This window comes from Melanotaenia boesemani, chromosome 20 (genome assembly GCF_017639745.1).
Source record: "Melanotaenia boesemani isolate fMelBoe1 chromosome 20, fMelBoe1.pri, whole genome shotgun sequence".
Classification (NCBI taxonomy): domain Eukaryota; kingdom Metazoa; phylum Chordata; class Actinopteri; order Atheriniformes; family Melanotaeniidae; genus Melanotaenia; species Melanotaenia boesemani.
Genome location: NC_055701.1, coordinates 26,398,778 through 26,413,915, shown reverse-complemented (window position 1 = coordinate 26,413,915; position 15,138 = coordinate 26,398,778). Strand labels below are relative to the sequence as shown.

At 41.5% G+C, this 15,138-nt stretch overlaps 2 protein-coding genes across 7 annotated transcripts in view; one reads left to right on the top strand and one right to left on the bottom strand.

Moving 5' to 3' along the window:
* ntmt1 (N-terminal Xaa-Pro-Lys N-methyltransferase 1) overlaps positions 1-15,138 on the bottom strand; it is a 28,275-nt gene that overhangs the window by 10,561 nt on the left and 2,576 nt on the right. For 2 of the 6 annotated variants that reach the window (XR_006008754.1, XR_006008755.1), the window contains exons 1-3: positions 3,933-4,963; positions 1,206-1,400; positions 547-757 (exon numbers count right to left, since the gene is read on the bottom strand). Coding sequence is in view for 4 of the 6 variants with exons in the window: in XM_041972511.1 (XP_041828445.1) it covers positions 547-757; positions 1,206-1,400; positions 3,933-4,587 (1,061 nt within the window). In the remaining 2 variants the exon portion in view is untranslated. Of the gene's footprint in view, positions 1-546; positions 758-1,205; positions 1,401-3,932; positions 4,968-15,138 lie in introns of those variants that run through there. The other 4 variants (XM_041972511.1, XM_041972513.1, XM_041972514.1 and 1 more) reach the window with 4 other exon arrangements.
* Positions 10,421-15,103, top strand: LOC121631525 (cyclin-dependent kinase 2 interacting protein). Its single transcript, XM_041972520.1, has 5 exons — positions 10,421-10,513; positions 11,638-11,800; positions 12,379-12,487; positions 12,905-13,034; positions 14,772-15,103. The coding sequence occupies exons 1-5, from the start codon at positions 10,507-10,509 to the stop codon at positions 14,972-14,974; spliced, it is 612 nt and encodes a 203-aa protein (XP_041828454.1). The 5' UTR covers positions 10,421-10,506; the 3' UTR covers positions 14,975-15,103.

Here is a 15,138-nt window from a genome sequence, read left to right as displayed (position 1 = left end):
TCACGATGGGAGTGGCCAAGACCAAGAGACCAGAGACCAAAAGGCGGCTGAGTCCGGAACACGGGATGCGCCGCGGGATCTTGGAAGATTGACAAGAAGGGCGGCTAAGATCGGAGAAGGCGACGTGCGGATTGTGTCAGGAGCGCAACAGCCGACCCGGGATCCATGGTTCAGCCCCTCAGCCCTGGGTGCAGGAATTCTGTGTGGGCCCTGGATAAGTGTGAGTACATCCTACAGTCCAGGGCCAGGCAGAAGGGGTGGGGGTATCCACCTTGTGAAACAGGGCACTGCCGCATGTGGTTTTTTTTTTTCTCTCTAAAGGTCTTTGGAAAGCAAGGCTATACGATGGAGAAGAGGTGCATGGACACCAGAAGAATTGCGTCAAAAAGGACCCACCCGGACTACCACCAGTGGCTACATGCAGGGATGCCTTCCGGGAAGATTTTCAAGGACTGAGACTGGCAGATGATTCGACTCCATTGGCCAGCAGCGTGGATGAGACATCTAGCCTTTATTGTAGATAACTTTGGAGGTGTGTGAACTCACCTGATCCTCAGCGTCCTCAGCTGTGGGAACAGCTGTGGGAGGAGTCTGATGAGGCTGGAGGAAGACCCCCAGGGCTCCAGATGTAGGTGCTCCAGGTGAGGAGCTCTGAGCGAAACCACCTGCAAGTCTTCAGGCTGAAGATCAACACAGAGAGTCAAGCTGCGGAGGGAAGATGGCAGGAAGTCTGCATACGCTGCCAGAGGATGGCCTCCTATTGGAAGTAGTTAGGTCACATGACACATGGCACAAAATCTCTGGGTCAAATAAATCAGGACAGCTGAGTCCAGCTACAGTTCCAGTCTTTAACCATTTAAAATTCCAAGATGTTTTATCAATAGATATAGCAGCATAAAGGCCAGAACAAGAACAGAAGGCCGGCAACATACCACGTAATGATTGAGAATTACGAACTTGTCAATATTCTCCCACAGAGCTCTGACTCAACGGATGTTTGTGCCAAAATAACCTTAAATGTTAACGAATGACAAGGAAATGGTGATAATTCAGGGAAAGGAAGAACTGATTAGCGATAGATGGAGGGATGAATGAATGGACAGTTAACCCTGCAGGCATCTAAACAAAATTATGTGAAGAGTCATAAATGTTTATATTTGCTGTTATTTATCATTAAAAGGAAGTTTGTTAAAGTGGGAAGATACCGTGTACGCTCAGGCTGCAGAGCTGAGGCAGAGATGTCAGCCATGTTTGCAGGTGACACGTAGGTCCAGGTACCGAGTAAAGGTGGAAGATGGACAGACTTCGGAGGAGGCGCAGCGGCTGCAGGACTTCCTGCGTCACCATGGCGTCGTAATTCAACAGCTGGAGGTCAGTCAGCGGGAGGGAGGGGGAGGGGTCTGCAGGGAGACACCAACATACTTAGATTCCTTCATAAACACAAGCAAGCAATCTGAAGGACCACAACCAGGACCAGTTCCACCACAACCGGACCAGTTCCACCACAACCTGAACCAGTTCCACCACAACCTGAACCAGTTCCACCACAACCAGGACCAGTTCCACCACAACCGGACCAGTTCCACCACAACTGGACTAGTCCACCACAACCTGAACCAGTCCACCACAACCAGGACCAGTCCACCACGTCCACCACAACCAGGACCAGTCCACCACAACCTGAACCAGTCCACCACAACCAGGACCAGTTCACCACGTACACCACAACCAGGACCAGTCCACCACAACCGGACCAGTTCACCACAACCAGGACCAGTTCCACCACAACCGGACCAGTTCACCACAACCAGGACCAGTTCCACCACAACCGGACCAGTTCCACCACAACTGGACTAGTCCACCACAACCTGAACCAGTCCACCACAACCAGGACCAGTCCACCACGTCCACCAGGACCAGTCCACCACAACCTGAACCAGTCCACCACAACCAGGACCAGTCCACCACATACACCACAACCAGGAACAGTCCACCACAACCAGGACCAGTCCACCACAACCAGGACCAGTCCACCACAACCAGGAGCAGTCCACCACAACCAGGAGCAGTCCACCACAACCTGAACCAGTCCACCACAACCAGGACCAGTCCACCACGTCCACCACAACCAGGACCAGTCCACCACGTCCACCACAACCAGGACCAGTCCACCACAACCAGGACCAGTCCACCACAACCTGAACCAGTCCACCACAACCGGACCAGTTCCACTACAACCGGACCAGTCCCACCACAACCAGGACCAGTCCCACCACAACCGGACCAGTCCACCACAACCTGAACCAGTCCACCACAAACTGGACCAAAGAGACCAGTTGTAGTGTCTGAGCAGAGCATCTTATAAGACACACTCAGGTTTTACCATATAAGGTTCTTAGTGTCTTAAGTGACATAGAGTCTGGACTTCAGCACACGAACATGTGTCTGCATATGACTGGCTCACTCAGGACTTGAGGAATGTGTGAAGTATACTCACACATATATTCAGTAGGTTTTCATACTGATCCTGAGACTTCCAGATTTTTCTGCAGAAATCGGTTTTTGATGCCTGAATTTTTGTAATAAATCTTTTGCTTATTCATAAAGCTGGTGTCCAGAGATGTTCTGCCTGAAAGCCATTTTCCCCCACATCACCTGACCCAAGATACATCACAGGTCCTCACAATCTGGACACTAAAGGACCAGTCTACCAACACTGGACCAGTTCACCACAAAATGGACACTGACAGGAGTCGACACTGCAGCGGGAGTTTCAACTGAGTCACTAAACCTTCAGGCAGCCAGTGGCCGATTGGACAATCACAGGAGGCAAGAAAGTCATGTCTTTCCCATAAAGGAAAATCAGCTTACAAGAAAAGAAAAGAAAAGAGAGAAAATGAAGAGAGGCAGCTGCTTCCTGACTTCTTTGAAAAGAGGTGAGCAGCTCACCTGAACCAGCAGTTTGAGCTGCAGCAGCACGAAGGATTTCTTTAAGAACACGAAAGTTATTACCACCAGTTATTTCACTCCGAGACATCACGATAAAAACATTTTCTGTTGATTTTGATCCCTTTTCCCGTCATCCACTAGGACAGTTTTAGTATTAGTGGATGCTTGGAATGATTGTGAAGATGCTGCTGTCATCGCTCCACCTGAAAAACTAAAGTAACAGTAAAAACCCATCATGTTAACACCAAGATCGTGACCCTGATCTTCGGTTAGCAAATAAAGAGAGAAGACTATTCAAACTTTATGGCCATAATGAAAGATGAGTACAACAGTCTGTCGGTGCATATCAGTCAGATTTAAAGTCGTATGATAAGGGGTCATTTCTTAATAATGACAATAATATGATAATTATTTAATTTCCTAATTCAATACATAAACTAGAATTTTTCAGGTGATCCACCAGAAACGTGTTCTACCTGCATGTTATAAGAGTCGGTGTAGAAGCTCAGGAGCAGGTTCAATTCAAAACACAACTCAGCGACGCTTACCGGAGAATTAATGCCAACATCTTGTTTGTTTGTTTTTTTAGCACATTTCCAACAATCACTCATAATATTTTTTCTGCAACAATAGTGAGTAAAGTCTGACTTTTATTTTGCTGGATTTTCAAAACAAATTTATGTGAGAGATCAAAATGGCGTCACCTGACTGCATTTCCAACAATCTGATATGTAATTTGAAGCATTTTCTAACTTAAATCCATAATAATTTATACATTTGATTAGATTATAAATTCTTTATTTGTATGTTTCACTTTTGGCTGGCAGCACACAAAAGTTTTTTTTTTTTTTTTTTTTTTTCTTACAACTATATCGATTTATTATTATTATCATTATTATCAATATTTGGTAGCAGCAGCACTATATCTAGAAATGCCCCTGAATACTCGGATAACCTGCTCGAGAGCTGTGACGTGCACTTACCTGTCAGGTGGGCGGGGCTGAAGAAGTCAGGTGACAGTGTTCTGTAGGTGACCATGGTCCAGGACAGGTGAGTGAGCTTGGTCAGGTGAGTGAGGAGTACGCTGAGTGACGTGATCCTCAGACTCCCATCATGATGGAGCAGCAGTGATGTCAGACTGGTCAACTGCGTCAAACTGGCCAGCAGGTGAGAAGCCGGACAGGTGAAGTGTACATTGCACAAACTGAGCTGAGTCAGCTGACGGCTCAGAGGAAATATGAAGTCTAGGCTCATCATCTCTGTGGCGCAGGAAGTGACGCAGAGACACCGCAGCTGTCGAAACACTTTTAGCTCCTGGACACTCCCCTTTGTCCAGATGTCCAGCTGCAGCGCATCCAGCAGAGGAAGCCAGGTGGAGAGCAGCTTCAAATCCTTATCCTTACCTGCACGCAGCGACACGATCCGCACGTGCCTCTGTGCCAGGCTACGCCAGAAACGGCGGTTGTACCGGGACAGGTCCTGCAGCACGACGCTGAAACCGCGCCACAGGGAGGCAGACTCATCCAACAGCCGTTTGAAGTGGGTACAGGTGCTGCGCATGCTCAGTTTGTCTCCCCAGGACAAGAAGCTGAACACCTGCAGCCACACCTCAACAGGTAGCTGCAGCGCGGAGGACATGACGTCAGCGTGTCCTAACAACAAGCACAAAACACTCGATTTTAATCACTGAAAATTTAAAGTTTTCTTCCCATTAGCGAAGCCACTGCTTCTGTATGACCTCCCCCTGAGAGAAAACCAGCTCTGGAGTCAGACTGAAGGATCATCATGGTGCGTTGGAATTTTACTCGGATTTTCCAAGTCAGAGATGCGACAAAAACGTCCCACGAAATCTGATATCTGACTCAGAAAGTCGAGGAAGACTCACTAGCTCAGACTTCTCCCTTTAAAGATGGCTGCTTCCCAGATGCAACTTTCGAGCTCCAGTGAAATCATTTGGTCCTGGTCCGATCAGCTGCTTCCGGCTTTCAGAGCAGAGATGGCGTGAATAACAGGAGGTCTCACTCCGTCGGCTTTACTCACGTTCAGAAAGTTAACATTTTCTTTAGGAACAAACGCTGCTCGTTCTCATTTACTTAAAAAGAAACATAAAACAGGCACATACAACTGAACAAACGGGGAAAAGCATAAACTAAAACTACCGCCCTCTCTTCCTGCTGACCTTGTGCGTCTGCTAGTTTAAAATATTTTTTTTAAATATATCTTTATTTCAGAACATGGGGTTTACAAACAAAATGATCATAAAGAACAATAAAGACAGCAGAATGACATGCTACATGAAATGCAGTTAATGACTTGACAAGAAAAAAATGTGTATATAAGAATAGAGCAGCAATAAAGAGGACAAAATAACAGGTAAGACAATACAGTGGCAGTTATGTGCGTAATATAAAGTGATTCTTTTAAGAAAACTCAAGTAACCTCTAAAGAAAAATGGTTTTTGTAGATAGAGAGCGTAAGTGCACTTTTTTGGTTGGACGTAACATTTAAAGTGCATAAATATGCATCAAGTTAAGCTGTAAAAATGTGTGTGTTGGGAAAGGATTTCTTGAATCTACACTTATGTATATGGAATTTTCCAAATAATATTAATATGTTAATAATGTGGTTCAGGGGTTTATTTTTGCAGTTGTATCTGCAAATAATATCTTTTGAGGAAATTGATATCGATTGATTGCTTTTATTTAAAATAATATTTTCCACATCCTTCCAAAACATAACAGAGGGGAGGCAATGACAAAACAGGTGTAAGACAGTTTCTGGTTCAGTATTGAAAAATGTACAAGCAGAATGAGTGTTTATCATTTTGGTGATGTTGGCATTAGAGGGGTAAATGTTGTGCAAAATTTTGAAGAGCACTTCTCTTATTTGAAATACAGAATTGAAAGGAGATAAGATTTCTGCCAGTCAATGTTTTGGAGTAACGCATTCCAGAAGGATTTTCCAATGGGCATAATTTTATTTTTGCTTTTCAGTTCTTCTCTAATAAGCTTATTTGTGCATTTGATATTAGTAATATTAATACCTCTAATTTTTAGCTCATTTAGTTGAGAATTTATAGGTTGAGGGTTTGAGTGGCCTTTCATCACCTGTGGGTTTGGTGTTTATTACAGAAACAAATTCTTTGTACTTGATGGGAAATTATTTTTCTGTCAAGAAAATACATAGGTTATTAGTTTCTTTGCAGAGGTTATCATTAACAAAGAGTGATAAGGCAGGATAAACTAATCTGGACACACCTCCAGCTTTGGTTAGCAACACTCTTCCAAAGATGGAGAGGTCTGTTTGAAGCCATAGATTAAATATTAAATTGGTTTTCTTAATTTTAGGTATGAAATTCAGCTGCTGTCTGAGAAGTTGATCATCTGTGATATGAACACCTAAATATTTAACACCATGTTTAACGGGCATATCGGAGATGATAGTTTCTGGAGTTTTGTATTGGCATTAAATTGAACTTTTTTATGTTTAATTTAAGGCCTGATGCATTAGAAAATGTATCTATTGTTTTAAGAGCTTTTGGAATTTGAGTTTTATTTTTTAGAAAACGAACTGTGTCGTCTGCGAGCTGAGTCATTTTTATAATTTACCAAAAATGGAAACGCCTTGAATTTCAGGATTATGTGTGATGCTTAGTGATAAGAGTTCAGTAAGAAAAGTAGCAGGATATTGGGCAGCCTTAGGAACTTCTCTTCAGATAGGAAATCTTCGTGAGACATTGGGGTAGAAAATAACCGAGCTATTAATGTCTTTATATAACACATTTAACAACACTAATAAATTTAGGTCCAAAGCCAAATTGTTGCAAGGTTTGTAGTATAAAGGGATGTTCGGTTGAGTCAAAAGTCTTGTAGAAATCAAGAAATACAAGTAAGGCATCAGATTCAATATAATTTGAATAATCAATCAGGTCCAAGATTAATCTAATGTTGACACTGATACGTCGCTCGGCCATGAAGCCATTTTGATTTTCACTTATTATCTCTGTCAGATTCTTTTTTAAACGTCTGGCGTAAATGTTGTAGTCCATATTGAGAAGGGAGATAGGTCTCCAGTTTTCAATTAGCGTTTTATCTTTTTGTGGTTTAGGTATTGGTGTTATTAAGCCTTGCTTCATGGTTGTTGACATTTCCTCATTTCTAAGACACTCATTTTACATAAGCAGTAGATTTTCTTATAAGCAGAGGTAAAACTCTGCTGTGAGGCCGTCGCTTCCAGGTGATTTTTTTCATCGAATGAACAGCATCATTTACTTCTGAGTACCAGATTTCTTTATCACACTGAGGTTTGAAGTTTTCAGAGATCAGTGGAACAAACTTCTGTTTGTTTTCCATAAACACAACATTTTGTTGGCTTAAATTCAGATGTGTGTGATAGAAAGAGGCGACAAATTCAGAGATGATTGTGGTGTCAGAGGTAATGTTGTTATTTACTTTTACATTTCTTTTTTGCAAACCAAAAAAGTAACTGGAATTAATTTCACCCTCTTCTAACCATTTGGCTCTGGACCTCATGAAGGCACCTTTAGCCAGATTTATATATATTCTGTCAAGTTCCTCATTTAAAGATTTTAGTTCATTTGTTTCATCATCAGATAATTTTTGTTTAGAAGACGAATATTTTATCTTGCTGAGAAGATTTTCTTTGATTGAGTTTAGCTTTTTGAGTCTTGCTGCGTCTTATTGCTGCTTCTGTAGTTTTGAATTTGAAATATTCCCATTTTTGGGTTGAACTCAAATCTTCTTTACCAAAAATGTCCTTGGAAAGTATCTCAATAGTTTTTTTTAAATTCGTTGTCATCTAACAGAGAATTATTTAACTTCCAATATCCTCTAATTCTTAATTTCTCTTTTTATCCTTTCAGTTTCAGAGATATCATCTAATGATCAGACAGCGTGACAGTGAGATACATGATAAATGAAATGAATACTTGTAGATGAAACTAACCGTAAATCGATTCTTGAGCGCAGAGTTTGAGTAGGATTACTCCATGTGTAATCTTTGACATGAGGGTTCATCAACCTCCAGGCATCAGAAAGAAGAAGTTTTTCTTTTAGGAGCTGGTGGCTTAACTTTGGATGATAGATCCAGTTCAGGTGGCCATGGATCCATCTCTTTGTCAGGAGCATCATTTAGATCTCCACCAGTGACCAGGAATGTGTCTTTATATTTCATTTTTAAGTTGGAGAGTTTTGAGGATAGTCCACAATAGAAGTTTTTTGCTGTTTGGGCCATTTACATTACAAATGGTAAACAAGACATTGTTTACTTTTAAGGTTAGAATAATCCATCGTCCTTCCTCTGAAAAACAAGAGTCTAGTACATCTCCATTGAACTTGTGTAACAGAATTGCAACCCCAGCTGAATTATTTGAGGCATGGGAAGTCTGCTAGTTTTAAATAGCCCCAATCTTATGCCTGACTATGACATCATTGTGCACGCAGGAAGAAATTCTTTTTAAAAAAAAATGCAAAAGTTTGTTGTTTCTTCATTTACTACAATGTAGATGGTATTTGCCCCATAAAATGATATTAATAGTGTCAGAAACATAATATAAAGCTAAAAGGATTAAACATTATTTATCTTAAGAGGGAGCCAATCTCTTATGTTGGACAGAGGGCAAGAAAAATGTTCTTATGATTCTCCTGCAACATAACAAAGAAGCACGTATTCATCTCAAATTTAAATCTACAATTTAAAAATTCTCTTACTGGATGGATGTTCATTTTAAAATATGTTTCCTTTACATCAGGCCCTACATTTCACCATTTTATACATTTAGACTGGGCTTTCTCAGTCACTAAGAGAGTTTCAAAGTCTGCTGTTTGTCTAATCTGGCAATCATCAACATGGTTTAAAATTTACTTTAATAAATTTGTTACAGTTTTTTAATAAGTTTTCTGTAATAATAATTTCTGTTTGGAAACATTTGACAACTTAACACGAATCTTGCTCATCTGGAAAATCACATTTCTAAAGAAAATCCAGCCCTCCAACATGGCATCAGATGTGAAAAATAAGTTTTCAACCAATTCATTTTAATGGTGCCGACCAATGACCCAAGAGCTAGTGTTCTAATGCATCCTTTTAACAAAATCTTTAATCAGTCGTGATTATTTAATGAGTTTAATTTTTCCATAAAGAATAGGAAAAATGTACTTAGCCTTTCTTATATTGGTGTCTGAAATGTATAGTGTGCCATGAATAAATCAAGGCCTGGTACACACACAACGATTTTTTTAATCGTAGGAGATTTTTTTTATCTGGTCGAGACATCATACATGGAGATAAAAAAAAAAAAAATCAGTTTTGATTGTACTATATGTGGTTTGCTCTGAAAATGTAATCACAGAACAACACCCCCATAACGATGCTGTCCCGCACCTCATCTACAATCTAGTCCTCCGAGCCGGAATGACGTTGAAACGTAGAAGAACCACAACAACAATCGGCAAAAAGCGAAGAAGAAACATAGCAACAATTGGAAAACACAACACACAGCATGGAAGAGAATATACATGACGATGAAATGATGGTGGTCCTGGGACTATTGTTAACAGAGAAAGCCTGAACTGAAAAAAATAACAGACTGGAGACGGCGTGAACACGAACTTTATTTACTTCCTTGTTCCCCAACCAGCTCGCTCTCTGATTGGCTACATTCCGTATCACGTCACCATCCATGCAGTCAGAATGCACGAGTCGTCGGCTTCCCCCCCGCCATGTATGAGGACCATGAGAACCCACTGCAAATAGATATAAAATGTTCATTCTAAGAGGAAATAATAAAAACATAAGTTATTTTAGTAAAATGATTAGACATCAGTAGAAACACAGTTTTAAATGATAAATTAAAAATTTGTCATTGACCTTCCCTTTCGTTACACAGCGCTACTTTAAAGTGCCTCATGGTGCGTTTACTGAAAGTGGCATTCAGTAATATATTTATTTTATTTCTGACAGTCCCAAACACCCAGAAACTGGATGTTCTGCTCCAGAAAATAAGCTATCTCTGTTTACTCAGCTGAACTGGTATTACTAGTTTAAATGGGTTGACTAAACCAGCTACTTTACAAACTGCAGAACAAAGACAAATAGGTGAGTTTCCTGTGGATTCCTGATCATGTCAGAGGTGAAGGAATTGAGGTGACAATTCCCAAACAACCACTAAAATCAGATCATGGAAACAGAAGTTTAACACTGATTACTACTACTATTACTACAACTAATATAATAATAATAATAACAACAGGAACATATTTACAATATCTTGCATGAATAAACAGGACTGAGACAAAATGGATGAAAAGATAATTACCTGTTTTCCATTCCAGGTGGGGACACACTGATCCGTTTAACCCGTTAGGGGTGTGTGTTCTACCTGACAGGTTAAATGGGAATTATTCAGGAATTTACCCCCTTTCTTTCCCACCCTGACCGACATTCCAGTCCAGCAGGTGGCAGTATTGAGTCAGTCAGCTGGTTTACAAGCGCCAATAAAGACCCAGAAAAAAGGTCACGTGGTTGTAGATCGATCACATGGAAGGTGAGTGATCTGCAGACTGATCAGATTATTGATACTTTAGAAAAGTGTAGAACCGGAGCGGAAGCTATTTTCTTGTTTTTATGATACATTTAAAGACCGTGGATCTGATTTCCGGTTAATTCAGTTCTGGTTCTTGCAGAACGACCCAGCGGACTGAGGGAGTCCGGTTTGTAGGTCTATGTCCCGGTACTGAGGTCTCCTCCAGGAGACAAATAAATAAATAAATATAAATAAATAAACACGGTTAAAGCTGCCGTTTTTCGGCTGACGTTATTACGTATTATTTTACGCATTACGGATGATGGTGATGACGTAGAGGAGAAACTGGTAGTTCATAAATCATATTTGGCGAAATCAGATCCAGAAAACGTTTTTTACCTTGAAAAATTGGATGTGGTTTTAGATTAAATTGTTCAGTTTGGATGGAAAACAGACATGGCGAGCTCTGCCTTCCGGTTAGGATGATGGTTACTTGATAACAAACAGGTTTGTTTTTACGTTGGAACCAAAAACTACAGTCCACCTGGATGTCATGTGACCGGGATCAGGTGAAGGAATTATGTAGATCACATGGTCACATGGTCCTGATATTCCTGAGCAATCTTATGGTTTGAGGAAAAAAATCAGAACCCAGTTCTGGAAAAAAAAAAAAAACAAAAAAAAAAAAAAAAAACAGTTTACTGATCCGGTTACTGAGGTCAGCTTGGTGTTTGGGAATGTTTGGTAAAATCTGAGGAAACGCTGAACGAGAAGCAGTGAAGCAGCCTGATCCTGATCCTCATTCTGATCCAGTTCCTAACTCAGTGGACCCGTAGTGGGAATACTGGTTTATGTAAAACCTGTAGATATCCCACAGAGATTGTTTTTTCTGTTTAATCTGTTCTGAAGCAACATGAGAAGCAGCAGCTAAAGCTTCTGTTTCCGTATGAAGTAGGATTATTTTCAGGATCTTCTTTCTTCACCTGCAGAGACGGAAACACATCTGAGTTCAGACCAGATTAGTCTGACTTCACTGGGAAAATCCTCACATTTAACCCATTTAAAAACCAGTTAACTGAGCAGCTGTGTTTGTATCCACGCCTCCTGCATGAAATGAGAATAAAAGATAACGTGACTGTTCTCAGGTGACATCACGGTGAGCTCATCAAACAGGAAGTGCTCTGCTGTCACAGGAAGTGCTCGGAAGATCAAGGACAATGCGGCCGACTGGCACAACCTGATGATGAGGTGGGACAAGCTAAACGAGGAAGGGTTCAGTGTGGCGACGAACATCGTCAACATGAGACGGTGAGTTTCTTCAAGAATCTCAGACTTCCCTCATTCGGAATCCTGCAGACTTCCTTCTGGTTTTTCCCATGTTTCCACAGAGATGAAGGTCTTCCAGTCATCCCAGATGTTTTTTTTACTCCAGATACATAAGTAGGAGAGGAATACTGGATGTTTTGACATTCTTGTTTTCGTTAGATCCTCACATTTGAACAAAGACGAAGAACATCAGTTCAGCATTTATTAGAATATTTCTGAACCAGCTGCTTAGCCAGGGAAACCGCTCCAGAATGGGCTGTGGGATGAATCTGTTCTGGAATTTCTTGAGAAAAGCTCCCAGAATTTACTAGTGTAAACAGGAAGTTTTCTGCACAACAGAACCAGAATCTGGGTCAGCTGACGCCTGATGTCCTTGGTGGATTACGACCAATCAGGCGTCAGCTTCATTGACTCAGAGCAGGAAGATTCAGTTCATGTATTTTTCTGTTTATTTATCCATTTAATTCTTATCTATTTATAGTTGTTTACCTGATGCTGCAGTGATATGATCACATACCAGACCTCTGCTAAGTACTGTGAACAGGTTTTCTCTGCTCCAGTTCCCAGAGTGACCAGTTGCTTGACTCTTCATCATCATCCTCGTCATCATCATACTCTCCAGAGCTCCAAGATGAATGCTGCAAACTCCAGGACATCATTGACCGAATGGTGATGTTTGTTTTAACTGAGATTTCCTTAAACCTGTTTGAGGGAAAATAATCTGATCTCAGGGGGAAGACTGTGATTAAAAGTGTCTGGTTGTGAGTAGATGGATGAGCGTCACCAAGCCAGACCTAACTATGGTTTAACATTGCTGCTTGTTAACATCAGTTTGGTGTAGAAGAGGTCTGAGACTCCAGAAGGTGATTTTACTAATCACCATCACTGGATTCACATGTATGGAAAACTCCAGATTGAAGCTTCAGGATAATATCAGGAAGACAGAGTCAGGATTTTCTTCCTGGTTCTGATATTTAGTCCGTTCCTGCCAGCGTTAGGTGGGATAAACATTGCAGTAGATGTAAAACTGCTGGTTTCACGTTCAGTCTGTGATGCTGAAACATCGAAAAAATGTCTTCTGATCAGGTTGCTGTGGTGAAGAAGATGGAGCGTCTGATGACATCACAGCGAGGCATTCAGGAACTGGAGGAGTTTAATTTCGGTCCTGAAGGAAGAACGGTTCCTCTGTTCCACAGTTGGATCACCAAACAGTTTGGTTAGTCTACCAACACCTAAAGCCTGGTATTCACACAACAGTTTTTTTTAAACCTTACGAGATTTTTTATCGGTTCAAGACCTCACACGTGAAGATAAAAAAATCAGGCATTGAACAGTTTTGATCGTACTGTGTGCCGATAATCTAATCACAGAACAACACGGACATAACGATGCTGTCCCCAACTCATCTACAATCTATTCCTCCGAGCTGGACAACCGTCGAAACATAGAAGAACAACCACAGCAACAACCGGCAAAAAACGAAGAAGAAACATAGCAACACCCGGCAAAAAACGAAGAAGAAACATAGCAACAACCGCCAAAAAACGAAGAAGAAACATAGCAACAACCGGCAAAAAACGAAGAACAAACATAGCAACAACCAGCAAAAAACGAAGAAGAAACATAGCAACAACCGGCAAAAAACGAAGAAGAAGAAACATAGCAACAACCGCCAAAAAACGAAGAACAAACATAGCAACAACCAGCAAAAAACGAAGAACAAACATAGCAACAACCAGCAAAAAACGAAGAAGAAACATAGCAACAACCGGCAAAAAACGAAGAACAAACATAGCAACAACCGGCAAAAAACGAAGAAGAAACATAGCAACAACCGGCAAAAAACGAAGAAGAAGAAACATAGCAACAACCGCCAAAAAACGAAGAACAAACATAGCAACAACCAGCAAAAAACGAAGAACAAACATAGCAACAACCAGCAAAAAACGAAGAAGAAACATAGCAACAACCGGCAAAAAAACGAAGAAGAAACATAGCAACAACCGGCAAAAAACGAAGAAGAAACATAGCAACAACCGGCAAAAAACGAAGAAGAAACATAGCAACAACCGGCAAAAAACGAAGAAGAAACATAGCAACAACCGGCAAAAAACGAAGAACAAACATAGCAACAACCGGCAAAAAACAAAGAAGAAACATAGCAACAACCAGAAAACACAACACACAGCATGGAAGGGGATATATAGGACGAGGGAATGATGGTGGTCTTGGGACTACTGTTAACAGAAAAAGCCAGAACTGAAAAAAATAACAGACTGGAGACGGCGTGAACACGAACTTTATTTACTTCCTTGTTCCCCAACCAGCTCGCTCTGATTGGCTACATTCTGTGCCATGTCACCATCCACACAGTCACAATGCACGAGTCGTCTGCATTCTTCAGAAATCGGCTCTGTGATATTGAACATGTTCAATGTTCCTAATTCTCGGCTACAACCCGTTTCGGAGTGGATTATCTGGACAAATCAGCTCGTAACACACCACAGATCAAATGATGACTGGACAGGGAAATCTCACGATGATCGGGCGTTTGTCATCTGAGGTCGGGAAGAGGCTAAATCGAGACAAAAACTGCCCAAAAAATCGTTGTGTGTACCAGGCTTAACTCACGTCACCACCCTTCTTTCTTTTAATACACTCAGAGTAAAACAGTAGAGAAGAGCCCAGTGCATCATGGGATGTCCCCACAGCACTTACTTTTTTTATATAAATCAATGAAGCTGTTCAAAACTCTTTATGCGCATACTTCCTCTTTACTGTTCTGGTCATGTGACTAGCAGGAACTTCTGTGTGTAGACAGGTTGTCTTTCAGTTAGACTGTGGACACTGATGCCACCATCAGCTGCCGTGGCAATATCTGTTACCATGGCAATATCACCATGTCGACCAGTCTGCAAATGTCTCCATTGATCTGTGACCTGCGGTGTTTCAGATGAGTCCTGCTGGGTTCTGCTGGCCGCCTTCAGACAGGAGCTGAGGTTGAAGCAGACCATCGTACAGGAAGTGGGCCACACCGCAACCTCTGACCTGTGCATGCTCTTCCTGTCCTGCTGGCTGCACCAGCCTTACATCCATACCCAGATCAGACTGACACTAGAAGCTCTGCTGCTGGAGACGGGCCACCGACCACTGTGAGTCAGTCGTCAGTAGGATCCAGTCCAGGTCTAGGTCCAGGTTCTGGCCAAGCTACGACTGAAACATCTGTTTTATGTAAAATCTCTTAAATGTTTCTGTTTGACATGAAATAAAATGTTTTAACGTTGACGTCATTTCAGTTTTTATTGGTCAGGAAGGAATCC

Excerpts from the sequence above, each read along its gene's own strand:
- LOC121631525 (XM_041972520.1), top strand. Across the intron at positions 11,801-12,378 it reads AACATCGTCAACATGAGACG|TTCCCAGAGTGACCAGTTGC; the intron begins GTGAGTTTCTTC and ends TCTCTGCTCCAG. Across the intron at positions 12,488-12,904 it reads AGGACATCATTGACCGAATG|GTTGCTGTGGTGAAGAAGAT; the intron begins GTGATGTTTGTT and ends TCTTCTGATCAG.